Source organism: Erpetoichthys calabaricus, chromosome 11, assembly GCF_900747795.2.
Source record: "Erpetoichthys calabaricus chromosome 11, fErpCal1.3, whole genome shotgun sequence".
Lineage (NCBI taxonomy): Eukaryota > Metazoa > Chordata > Cladistia > Polypteriformes > Polypteridae > Erpetoichthys > Erpetoichthys calabaricus.
In genome coordinates this window covers 136,962,081-136,975,766 of record NC_041404.2, presented here as the reverse complement: position 1 = coordinate 136,975,766, position 13,686 = coordinate 136,962,081, and the positions used below count along the sequence as shown (strand labels likewise).

The 13,686-nt window shown below is 45.9% G+C and overlaps 1 protein-coding gene across 1 annotated transcript in view; it reads left to right on the top strand.

Annotated features, from left to right (window-relative positions):
- Positions 1 to 13,686, top strand: part of mapk8ip3 (mitogen-activated protein kinase 8 interacting protein 3) — an 88,357-nt gene that overhangs the window by 69,926 nt on the left and 4,745 nt on the right. Inside the window, 7 exon segments of the mRNA XM_051934273.1 lie at positions 156 to 278; positions 2,009 to 2,089; positions 5,131 to 5,198; positions 5,454 to 5,602; positions 6,000 to 6,171; positions 8,920 to 9,033; positions 12,708 to 12,746. Coding sequence (XP_051790233.1) covers positions 156 to 278; positions 2,009 to 2,089; positions 5,131 to 5,198; positions 5,454 to 5,602; positions 6,000 to 6,171; positions 8,920 to 9,033; positions 12,708 to 12,746 — 746 coding nt within the window.

Here is a 13,686-nt window from a genome sequence, read left to right as displayed (position 1 = left end):
CAGGACGTTCTTCTTGTGATTTTACCTGATTGGGGGTCACATATGGCCAGTTGAGAGGTTTGCCACAGTCAATGGTGAGCCCAGTTCAGAGCCACAACTGAAGAGTGCAGCAGACATGATCATGGCGTGCCTCACTAGGCTGTGTGTTTCTGCAGGGAGAAGGATAGTTCCAAGGAAGATGTCAAAACAACTTGTTCTGAGGACCAGGAGGACGGAGATGAGCCGAGTCCTGTTACAAGTGCTGCCCCCACCATGTGGCTGGGAGCCCAGAATGGCTGGTAAGTGTCGCCAACCCTGTCACTTGGTGGAGGTTCTGCCTTTTACTTCTCGCTCGGGTCTGGTTTGGTGCACAGAGATGCTGACCTCCCTTCCCAGGTGTCATCTTTTGTGCTGGGTGAGGTGTGATTGGTTGGAGGTGACGTTTTAATGGTGTGATTGCCTTGTCGTATAAAAAGGTGAAGTGTTTGTCTTCTTGTTTCCCTGAATGGCCGTATTTGGTGGTTTACCTCACCCTTGTCTTTGTTGGTTTGGGTTGAACAAGGTGCCGCTCCTATGTTCATTTTCTATTTTGGTGTGGGAGGTGACCGCTGTCGCCAGATCCCTGACTTAACGTACTGTTGAAAACAATAACACACTTCATGTGGAACTCTGGGAACAGGAAGAAGAGGCAAAGCTCTTTTCTAGATGTGGGGCTATTCAAAATGACAGAGCAGATTTCAAAACAAACTGTGATAAGACAGAAACACATTCCGCACGTCACTGGAGAGAGGAAAGGTCAGAGTTTGGTCCTTGATGACCACCATGTGTAGCGCGACAAACATTAAAACGGTAGACCATTTCTTGCCACACACGAGTCAACTGGTCCCTAGTTACTGAATTCACAGCTTCTTGAAGATTAGCGGGCATAGTTGGAACACACACTCTTTCTTTAATGTACCCCCATAGATAAAAATCGCAGGAGGTGTAAGGTCTGGAGACCTGGGAGGCCATAGGTGATGAGCAAGATCTTGTTGTCCACCTCTTGCGATCCATCGTCCTGGTATGGTGGTGTTCATGCAACGCCGGACCTCCAAGTGGAAATGAAGCGGGGCGCCATGTTGAGTGCATGCAACCTCAAGGACCACAGGACCAAACTTCGACCTCTCCTCTCTCCAGTGATGTGCAGAATGTGTTTCTGTCTTATACCGTTTGTTTGAAATCTGCTCTTTCATTTTGAATAGCCCGGTGTTTGGATTATGTGCAGTAAAGTCAGCTCTTCTGTGGACTGTGAAGATTATATTTGAGAGCTGGTCCCGTGTACATCGATGCCCAGAATGTTTCAACTCACCCATTGGACTTAAGCAGCTGGGTGGGTGAATTAATTATCAGGAGATGGTTGTGTTGGTCCTGACATCTTCAGCATACCAGTCCTATTCCACTGTTAGTCACAGAAGGGAAGGGCGTGCTGGGCATCTGCCAATGTTCTCAGATGTAAGAATTCACTTAATTGTTCTCTGCAAAAGAATTGGTACAACCAGCTATTAAAGTGATACTGAAGACCACCAGATGGCAGTGTCACATAATGACGTGTCCTCAAAACCCTGGTCTAGACCATGGCAGAGACGAGCTGCCCCTGAGTGCTGTCAGTCTCTGCTGTAAGGTGGGAGATGTGTGCCGCTGTAATCTTGTAACTGGTGCTAAGGTGGGCTCTCGGTGATGTGGTCGTGATAGCAGCCAGGCCTTCTGTCATTCAGAAGAGAGGACTTGTTAGGCCTGCCCAACTTTCATCGCTTAAAGCAAGTCTGCCATTTTCGTTGTTCAGTGTTTGAAACAAATTTACATATGCAGTGCCGTCTGATCTCTTGCAGAGCAAAGTGGGTAAAGAAGGTGTTAATGGTGGCAGGAGACCCCGGAGCATAGCTGTCTACCCACATAACATTATGATCGGTGCCATTAATCCTGTTTACGATTGCTGAGAACATTCTGGGAGACTCTGCCTCATTCTTTTGTCCTTTCTCTTTGGTTTCAGGCTCTACGTCCACTCGGCCGTGTCCAACTGGAAGAAATGCCTGCATTCCATCAAACTTAAGGACTCCGTTCTCAGCCTTGTGTGAGTCGTCTTGCTTTGTGTTTAATGTTGGTGCGAGTGCAGACATGTTGACGAACCCCACAAAACACAGAGCTGCTGACGTTCCCTTTAAGAAGTGCAGCTACAGCACAGCTGATGTCTGACCTAAGGGGTCTGCGCCCGCAGTGACACTCGATAGCCAGACGTGAACTTTACTTTTATTACATGGCCATGTGGTTTAGCTGGCGCACTGTGATAGGGAATCCGTTTTTTGATCCTTAGGGTGTTTGTCCAGCCAGCCAGTCAGTGTGTCTAATGTGGCAATGAACGCTGTCACATATGGCAATAAGCAACACAACGGTTACATTCAATCCAAGAGAGATTCAGAGGTGGGCTTCTAGCATTTGCCCTCTTGTGGAGACCACTACATGAGAACTACACACAGCAGAATCTTCCAGGGTTTTGTCACTTTATTCTGTGAGATTTACAGTAATCCCTCGCTATATCGCGCTTCGCCTTTCGTGCCTTCACTCTATCGCGGATTTTATATGTAAGCATATTTAAATATATATCGTGGATTTTTTGCTGGTTCGCGGATTTCTGCGGACAATGGGTCTTTTAATTTCTGGTACGTGCTTCCTCAGTTGGTTTGCCCAGTTGATTTCATACAAGGGACGCTAATGGCAGATGGCTGAGAAGAAACCCAACTTACTTTTCTCTTTCTCTCTCTTGCGCTGACTTTCTCTGATCCTGACGTAGGGGGATTGAGCAGGGGGGCTGTTTGCACACCTAGACGATACGGACGCTCGTCTAAAAATGCTGAAAGATTATCTTCACGTTGCTACCTTCTGTGCAGCTGCTTCGGAGGGGGTGTGAGCTGCCGCCTTCAACAGCTTTGTGCCGCGGTGCTTCGCATACTTAAAAGCCAAACAGCCCTATTGATTTGTTTGCTTTTCTCTATCTCTCTGACATTCTCTGCTCCTGACGCGCACTCCTTTGAAGAGGAAGATATGTTTGCATTCTTTTAATTGTGAGACGGAACTGTCATCTCTGTCTTGTCATGGAGCACAGTTTAAACTTTTGAAAAAGAGACAAATGTTTGTTTGCAGTGTTTGAATAATGTTCCTGTCTCTCTACAACCTCCTGTGTTTCTGAGCAAATCTGTGACCCAAGCATGACAATATAAAAATAACCATATAAACATATGGTTTCTACTTCGCGGATTTTCTTATTTCGCGGGTGGCTCTGGAACGCAACCCCCGCGATGGAGGAGGAATTACTGTATATGACACTTAAAGGAATATTCCACCCACAAAAGATATTCTCTATCTGTTAGTTACCTGTTGTTATGGAAGGATTAGCGTCATCGGGTTTTTGCTCCTTTTCTGGGTGCGAATGTCTGTCTTCACCCGGTCATTTCCTGAGTTTATGAGGTCAGAGAATCCGTTTTTCTTATTAGAATTGGAGTTTCAGTGCCAACTTTTGTAATCTTGTCATTTTAAACTAAAGTGTTTCTGCTGCCATTTTGTCTGCCTGTCACTAGGGACACCTTGTTGTTGGTGGGCGGGGCTACATACAGTGGAACCTCGGGTCACGAACGTCTCGGATCACGTACAGATCGGGTTACGACCAAAAAGTTGGCCAAACGTTTGCATCTGTTCACGACCACACACTCGGGTGACGAACAAGTCAGTTTCCCTTCAGGTTCATACGTGTCGATGATTTCCACACGTGTTGCATTGTTCTCAGTCAGACGAGCGTGCTTTCGCTGTGAACTCTTTGTGCTCTGTTTCGTTTCCCTTCCGGTTCGTACGCGTCAATGATTTCCGCATGTGCTCATTCTCTCCCTGTAGTACATTGTTCTCGGTCAGACGTCCATCGCGCAGAAGGACTCTCCCTCTAAACTGTAATCTCCTCTCCACCCAGCTTCCTGCTCACTCCCTTCATGTCAGATCTCGACTCATGCACAATTAGTTTTTTTGGTCGTTTATGGTTAGTTTTTGTATAAATTACGGATTTTTCAAATTTTCATTTTTTTCCCTATGCTTAAAACTCATTAAAAACAAAGTGTTTACAGCGAGTGGTTCGTGAGGCTGTTAGCGTGAACTCTTACAATGTTAGTTTTCTGTGTTATTCAACGTTTTTACATTTAGTATACTATTAGACTGTGCATTCTATGGTATAATTAACTACTTTTGTGCTTAAAAATCTTTAAAAAATATATATTTACATACAGTTTATACGGTCTGGAATGGATTAGTTGTATTTACATACCATCCTATGGGGGAAATCGGGTCGCGACCAAATCGGGTTACGACCAGAGTTTTGGAATGAATTACAGTCGTGACCCGAGGTTCCACTGTATCTGCTAATTTGTGTCAGACTGAAAGGTCACATGATGCCGCGCCTCATTGTCCGAGTTCACAGATTAACTCTTACGTCCCTTTGTGCTAATAAAGCGTAATCTTCTTATGTAATTTCGGTTACAATCTCATTCACAAAATGTTTGACTTTGAATTTTACCTGACGTCGCGGTTTTGTTGCCTATGCTGGCCGTCTCCCGGTTTTTGACCTTTTTCCGTCAGTCCTGACCACATCTTAGAATTACGGGGCCTAATATGGAGTACTGCATGTAGTTCGGGTCTCCAGGACACAAAAAAGACAAAGCAGCACAAGAGAAAGTCCAGAGAAACGTTTCAGGAGTTACGAGAAGAGGCTGACCGACGGAGTTGAACCTTTGCAGGTTAAGCAAATGGAGATTGAGAGTCGTCCTGACTGAGGTTTTTAAAATTATGATCTCCGCTGTTGGTTTAAAATGAGATCGATGAGAACACGGGGGGCACAATTGAAAATTTGTTGGGGTTGAGTCTCACACAGATTTTAGGTTTTTCTTTGCACAGAGAACCCCAGACACATGGAATAAATGACCAAGTAGTGGGGTGGACAGGAGGACTTTAGGGGCCTTCAAATCTATAAACTCCCTGGGTGGCATTGGCAAAGTTTTTTTGGGCTCAATGGTCTGCTCTTGTCCAGATCTTTCAAACGTTCTAATGTTCATTGAAAGGCCTTGTTGTATTTTTCAGGCATGTGAAGGGGAGAGTCCTGGTTGCCTTAGCAGATGGGACCTTAGCCATATTCCACCGAGCTGAAGGTAAGGGCCTCGCTACGAGAGCAAGCACTTGGCTCTTCATGGATGTCATGTGGCCAGTGGTATCTTGTGCATTCAGCTTGCAGGTGACCAACAAGTTGTCTGGGCCTCCTGTGGAGGAGCTTGTCACACATATTTAAGTATTCCCAAATACTTTTAGAGGTGTCACATAGGAGAGATTGGGTTAAAGTAAGAAAGACAAAGTGGCCGGGAAACTGAGAAACTTCCAGTCTGATGTCTGTGTAACTCTGTTTGTAGATGGACAGTGGGACCTGAGCAACTACCATCTAATGGACCTTGGCCGCCCGCATCACTCTGTCCGCTGTGTGGCTGTGGTACATGACAAGATCTGGTGCGGCTACAGGAACAAGATCCATGTTATCCAGCCAAAGACCATGCAGATCGAGGTAGCGTTGCCTAATGTCTGGAACAGGTGAAGGATGCTGATGTGTTGCCTTATTCTGTCCTGATTGTGAGTCCGGTGGTCTTAAGAGATGTCACCAGTGGTGACGTGATGTGGCCTAGCGGACCGTATTGGGGTAAAGTACGTGTGTGAGTGTGAGTAATGTGCAGGGTGGATCCGTCCATAGTTTCATTAGTACTGTTACACTGCTTGTTTTTGATTTATCGCTACCCAAGTTACATTTGGGAAGCCATTCATTTTCCTTTTTTTTAATAAACACCAAGTATCATTTATTGGATTTAAATAAACAGCTTAACCCTGTGACTAACAAAAGCAGCCACTTAACTAAAAAGCGACCATCTCTGATTTCACCGGCTTCTGTCTTGGCTGCCCCTTTGCAGAAATCCTTTGATGCCCACCCAAGGCGAGAGAGCCAGGTGCGCCAGTTGGCATGGATTGGAGATGGAGTGTGGGTGTCTATCCGTCTGGACTCGACTCTGCGGCTGTACCACGCGCTGACACACCAGCACCTGCAGGACGTGGACATTGAACCGTATGTCAGCAAAATGCTAGGTGAGCTGACTTGGGGTCTTCAAACGTCAGGCTGAATGTCAGGGAGTGAGCCACATACAAATAAACAGCTGGAAAGCTTAAAAGGTTGTGATGCCCTGGTGCAAATGTGGGATCTTTAGTATTGCATTCCTATATGTGGCGTTGAATGCCTGCATACCACTGCTGTGATACTTAAGGCAACGTCCAGAATGACTGCAGGGGGGCTAAACTGGCGACATCCTTGCATAAAGATGGCTTTGCACTGGCTCCTGGCAGCCAGAGGTGACAGCTTTGAGCGCTGTGTCTGTATTCCTGATGCCAGCCATAAGTCCTGTCAACCATTTATGTGTCGAAGCTTCCCAAAGTTCATCAGTCCATCCTGATTGTTGCTCGTTTTGGTCTCTTCGCTGTCTTCCATTTTTGTCTCTTCTGTGGACGCTGAGTCGAGCCTCCTTCTTGTCAGCCAGGACTTTTATGTGTCCACAGTACAGTTCACCCCCAGACTAGTAGAACGAGTAAAAGATCCACAACTGACAACGAGTACACCACCACATCAGGTGACAGACAGAAGAAACAGCCATTCAGGTGTCAGTTGCTGAGTAACCTTATGACCTGAGGACTTCATGATGATAGATTGTGTAGTTGTGTCATGTGACCCGAGGCCGGACGTTTTTGGACATTCAGGCGAAGAGAGGGGCAGAGCTGCCAACTGACCACCTCTTGGTAATGAGTTGGAATCAAAGCGAGGGGCATAGGCCTGAAGCCTAGAGGAGCAGTCAGGTTGTCCTGGTTGGGAATGTCTGGGTGGGGGACTTCTGTTTGTGACAAGTTCAACTCCTGCCTCCCAGAGATCTTCTGTCGTGAGCAGAGTGAGGTCGTTGGACGTTGAGTCTGACCTCAGTTGTGGAAGCAGCTGCTACAAGCTGTGGTCTTAAAGTGGCTGAGGCCTCACATGGTGGCAGCTCTTCTACGTAGCGCAGTTGCTGGTGGGTCTACATGTGTTTGGTAGGTTTGCTGAAAGCATATGGCCAAGTCCCGCAGTGTGTGTTGTGGGATTTGCTGCAGGAATATGGGGTACCAGGGCTGCTCTCACGTGTTGATCATTTGCTGGTTGATTGCAGTGAGAGGTGGGTCCGAATACTTGCTGTTAAGTTGAATTTGTTCACGGTGGGTGTCGGACTCCGTCAACGGTACAGGAGTTTTCCCACTGCAGGAACTTTGTTTACAGGAACCAATGAGCAGACCCGGTGGAGCACTTTTATGTGATGCAGTCCCACCGCACAACAGGAAGTGTAACCTTTATGCAAAATATCTGAGGTGCAAAGAAGAGAGATGTGGTGTGAAGTGAGGAGCGTTCAGGAGTTCACAGAGGACCCCCCTCTCTACGCGCCCAAGGAAGGCAGCTGTGAAGGGTGATTGGGTGTGATCTTCACTGATAAGTCCAAACTACTAACAGATTCGTAAGATGGCGCCAGTGCTTGTGGTCAACCAATCAGCACAATTCATTGCCCAAGCCCCACCCACGATAGTTTCTGGTTGAACAAAAGGAAAATACCCTTCAGTAGGAGCTACAAAAAAAGTACCAGGAACTACAGATGGTCTGAGGTCCTGCAGTAGGAATTCTACAAATGAGTTTCTAAGAAGTCCCTGGTTACCACTCCTGTTTGTGGCTTTCACAGGCAGAATATCAAAACCCAGCCCAGGATGTGAGGGTGTCCAGTTAGGGGGAGCAGATGATGTCCTCTTGGCCATGTCTGACTGTAACCTTCATCACACTCTCAAGTGATTGCTGCCGGGTGTGAAGCAGGAGAGGATGAGGACCTGTACCTTCAAGTCTGAGGTGGTCCTCTCTCAGAAAAGAGTGATAGCTCTCTGCAGGTGAGGTGGCCCTCCCTTAGTGGAGGAGTTCAAGTATCTAAGATGGAAGAAAAGGATGTGAGGTTAACAAGTGGACTGGAGTGGTGGCAGCTGTACTGCTAGCGTTGTACCAATCCATGGTGGTCTAAAGACAGAACTCTCGCTCCTGTGGTCATGAGCTGTGGGTAACGACCAAAGAAATGAGATCATGAGCTCAAGCAGCAGACGTGAGGTTTCCTTGCAGGGCCTTGGGTTGAAACTCCATGTTAGGGTGAGAAGCACAGAGATTCAGGAGAGCCTCAGAGTGGAGTCGCTGCTCCATTGGAGCCAGTTGAGGTGGCTTGGTCATTCTGTAAGGATGGCACTTGTGCAGCTTCTCCTGGAGATGCTCTGTGCACATTCCACTTTGCAGAGACCCTGTGGCAGACCTCGGACAATTTGGAGAGATTATATTTTTTAGCTGGCTTGGGTAATGCCTGGGAATTCCCCAGGAAGAGCTGGAATCTGTGGAATCCCTCACCAGGGAAAGGGCCTCCAGAAGATGAGAGATGATCTGAGGATAAAAACTGTCCCTGAATTTCGTGACGTTAAGTGGTCCTGAAAAGTGACGACGGGGGATGGTGAGCTCATCAATAATATTATTTGCCTCGTGACGCTTGTCAATTCCACTTTCATGAGGTTGCCCTCCTAGTTTGTGCCCCTTGACACAAAGTATTTAAGACAGAAGCCAGGAAGCTTCTCTTCACACCAACTGTTGTGGGGGCGGCCGAGTTATGTAGTCGGAGTGGAGACCCTGATGACTTTTAACACATTTCTGGACGAGATGTTAGCTGAGCAGATAAGTGAAACAAAATATGAATGGTCTCCTGAGGTTTGTGTGTTTCTTACGCTCCATCTCTGTTGGATTGATAGGCACCGGAAAACTGGGCTTCTCCTTCGTACGAATCACCGCACTCCTCATAGCTGGAAACAGACTGTGGGTTGGCACTGGAAATGGAGTCGTCATTTCGATCCCACTGACTAAAAGTAAGTATGGGTGCGATCCCCACCCCGCCTTGGCTTTTTGCTCTGGCTGCAGGGGTCCTCGTGTTTTAGTTGTCTTGGTGGTCTCGAGGTCAGAGATGACCACAATAGCCTGAAGAAGATCTGTGTGAGTTGGGACTGGGAGGTTTTTCACTCCGTGCTTTATGCCTAATTCTTTGTCCTTTAATGCTACTGAAGCTGGTCACTTTAGTTCAGAGCACCGTGACAAAGAGGGACCCCCAGTAAAGAGTAAAACAGTGACATTTTCTCATTGAAATCTGTCCATAAACAGCACATACAGTGGTGTGAAAAACTATTTGCCCCCTTCCTGATTTCTTATTCTTTTGCATGTTTGTCACACAAAATGTTTCTGATCATCAAACACATTTAACCATTAGTCAAATATAACACAAGTAAACACAAAATGCAGTTTTTAAATGTGTGAAAAAGTAATTGCCCCCTTGTTAAAAAATAACCTAACTGTGGTGTATCACACCTGAGTTCAATTTCCGTAGCCACCCCCAGGCCTGATTACTGCCACACCTGTTTCAATCAAGAAATCACTTAAATAGGAGCTGCCTGACACAGAGAAGTAGACCAAAAGCACCTCAAAAGCTAGACATCATGCCAAGATCCAAAGAAATTCAGGAACAAATGAGAACAGAAGTAATTGAGATCTATCAGTCTGGTAAAGGTTATAAAGCCATTTCTAAAGCTTTGGGACTCCAGCGAACCACAGTGAGAGCCATTATCCACAAATGGCAAAAACATGGAACAGTGGTGAACCTTCCCAGGAGTGGCCGGGCCGACCAAAATTACCCCAAGAGCGCAGAGACGACTCATCCGAGAGGTCACAAAAGACCCCAGGACAACATCTAAAGAACTGCAGGCCTCACTTGCCTCAATTAAGGTCAGTGTTCACGACTCCACCATAAGAAAGAGACTGGGCAAAAACGGCCTGCATGGCAGATTTCCAAGACGCAAACCACTGCTAAGCAAAAAGAACATTAGGGCTCGTCTCAATTTTGCTAAGAAACATCTCAATGATTGCCAAGACTTTTGGGAAAATACCTTGTGGACTGATGAGACAAAAGTTGAACTTTTTGGAAGGCAAATGTCCCGTTACATCTGGCGTAAAAGGAACACAGCATTTCAGAAAAAGAATATCATACCAACAGTAAAATATGGTGGTGGTAGTATGATGGTCTGGGGTTGTTTTGCTGCTTCAGGACCTGGAAGGCTTGCTGTGATAGATGGAACCATGAATTCTACTGTCTACCAAAAAATCCTGAAGGAGAATGTCCGGCCATCTGTTCGTCAACTCAAGCTGAAGCGATCTTGGGTGCTGCAACAGGACAATGACCCAAAACACACCAGCAAATCCACCTCTGAATGGCTGAAGAAAAACAAAATGAAGACTTTGGAGTGGCCTAGTCAAAGTCCCTGACCTGAATCCAATTGAGATGCTATGGCATGACCTTAAAAAGGCGGTTCATGCTAGAAAAACCCTCAAATAAAGCTGAATTACAACAATTTTGGAAAGATGAGTGGGCCAAAATTCCTCCAGAGCGCTGTAAAAGACTCATTGCAAGTTATCGCAAACGCTTGATTGCAGTTATTGCTGCTAAGGGTGGCCCAACCAGTTATTAGGTTCAGGGGGCAATTACTTTTTCACACAGGGCCATGTAGGTTTGGATTTTTTTTTCTCCCTAAATAATAAAAACCACCATTTACAAACTGCATTTTGTGTTTACTTGTGTTATATTTGACTAATGGTTAAATGTGTTTGATGATCAGAAACATTTTGTGTGACAAACATGCAAAAGAATAAGAAATCAGGAAGGGGGCAAATAGTTTTTCACACCACTGTATGCCAGCCTTAAGCAAATTAAATAAAAACCCTATGCCAGCTCTTGATTTTCCATTACTGGGTTGTGAATCCTGTCTCTGGATGAGATGGCAAACCTGTCGTCCTAACGAAACACCCAATGGCTTCCATGTTCATCATCATCATCATCATCATCAAGTAAGTTGTTCAGATGCTCTTCTGTGTCTTTGAGCAGTGACATACAGTAAATTTGTGTCATCGTCGTCTTCTGAAAGCCCAAAAAGCTTTTTCTGTTTCTCGACTTGTGCTTAAAGTTTGACTTTGAGGTTTTGCCTCTTGTTTTGGCTTTGATTACAGTGTGTTTCTGTCGCAGCGCTCATTATTGAGATATTTATACGTTTAGAGAGATAAGAAAGGAAACGCCGCTGGCACTTAGCAGCATAGGAAGCCATTGAAAGAGTCCCAAGTCAGCGAGAGACTGTGAGGCAGGCAGCTGGGAGACAAACGATGAACAACAGAGTACAGCAGAGCAGAGAAGAGCGACACTTCTGATGCCATCAGATCCTGAATCTTCTGGGTGGGAGGAAATTGTAGAGGAGCAGGAAACTCTGAAGCAGCACGAGACTCGTCACCTGAAACCGCTTCTTACAGAAGCCAAAGTGGACAAAAACACACAAAGGTGCCACATACTGAATGGCAGGGGCACTGGACTACAAAAGAGCTGATCGCTGCGGAGTGTGCCAGGTGCCAATGATCTCAAACATGTGAATAATGGTATGGGATTGTTGTGCTGAGTAGCAGAGACTATCATTGTGTAATTATAGATAAATATTACAAATTAAAAGTAATGGAGTATTAACAATTAGTTTAAAAGAGGTCATGTGTTCAGGGAAGAAGTTTCAATAAAAGTTTGGACAGTTATGGCAATTTGTGGCTTGATTCAAATATAAATTTATGCCGGGTCTCTAAAGACCCCAAGTATGTGATAGTGTTTGTTGAAAGTTCCAGGTACACAAAGGGTTAAGGTGTTAGAATTGAGAAAGTGAGTTGAGGAAGTCAAACCTTTTAAAAAAAGTCAACTTAAAGTGCAAGCATTGATAAATAAATATTCATAATTTGAACCAAACGCGTTTTCATAATTCTAACACCAGGATTGGATAACTGGATAAAGAAAAACCTTAAATGGATGCAAAAATGACTCAAAAGGAAACGTCTGAACAACTAATAACACAATGTCGTGAAAACAACCCGCGGTCCGGTGGGATCTTCCTCAACGAAAACTCGGACAAAAGCAAGTCATGCAGCCCAGCCTGGTGCCCGCTGCCATTTCTAAGAGTGTGACTTGTTTATTTCATCTATGAAGGCTTACATGGCGTATTGTCACAGATTTGCTCCCCAGCCAGAGGTCACCATTTTGGGAAGGTGCCCACCTAACAAGTGACCCTGATGACAGGAGACGAGCTCAAAGGAGTGGGAACGTTGGATTCAGATGTTCCTTTAAACTCTCAACACGGAGCTACAGAACTAAGCTCACTAATCTTAAAAAACCACAGAGAGGTGCAGACCCCCAGAGCGTGTGTCACCAGGTGGTTTAGTGGGGACTTCTTTAAATATTCATTCCATATGAGCACTCCCTCTGCACCCTGAAGCTGCTCTCAGAACCATTTGTAATCCTGAGGAGTTTGAAAACATGAAGCTCAGCCGCCTTGGGGTTCAAGTCAGAAGACCAGAAGGAAGGGGGGCATGTTTTGAAACTCGGTGTGTGTTTTAGTTGGCTGTGATGTGATGTGAGGGTCTTCTCATTTTCCTCCCTTTTAACCCTCTTCCCCCTTCCTCCACTCTCCTGTAGCCATAGTGTTACCCCGGAGGAATCCCCTGGGCCTGAGGGGTAAGTTCACGTTTTCCTGTCCTCCTGTTTCTCTTGTCATCTCTGTTGGGGAAGATGGAGGGGCGTCTCAGGGTCTTGACATTTTGAAAGCTCCACTAGCTGTCCACGCAAGATTTAGCGTCAGATGTGGCCAAAAAGATTTGGATGTGAGTATGGGAAAGCAATGGGATGGATGGATGGATGGAATGAGTGTGTATAGTTAAAAGCTCCATTGGAGATCATCGTGGGCAACTTGTAGTATTTAACCATTCATGTAAAGTGTATGTATAGCGCCATGTAGTGTAAAGCTTGGTGTATAGCGCCATGTGGCACCAGCAGCATCACTGAGGGCTTGTAGTAGAACAGAGCTTGGCGCCGTGCGCTTGAATTGGCCGCACGTCCTGTAGAGGTCTATGAAAGCTGTCTCCAGCACCCTGACATGTAGCCAATCAGACTAACGACTTTCTGGAGGTGACTTGGTGCCAGCTGTAGCCCACCCCTTTCTACTTGCCTGTGGTGCCAGGTCAGGATGTGTTTGCAACTCACTTTGATGTGAAGCCACAGGGCCATCTCAGAGGGGAGGCCTTGCACTTTGGGGGGCTCCCTGTGCCAGCCTATCAACTCCCCACTCCTGTTTATTAAAATTTTGTGGGTTTCCTTGACCACATGTGGACGGAGTACGCGTCTGTCCAGGTGTTTTTAGGGTCAAGGATTCTAAGAGTAACATTCGTTTCCCACTTGAGGATGATAACAGATTAGTCCTGTTTGTTTCTGGACCTTCTGGTGTTCCCATGGCGATCGACTCCCAGCATTCTCCAAGAAGCACGACACATGTGACGTCATCAACACGACCATATTTGGATGTTTCTTCTGTCTCTGAGATTGACAGATGTAAACCTTAAAACCCTCTCTTTTGTCCACCTGGTATTTCAATTCCTTCCTTCTGTTATTTGGACTTCGA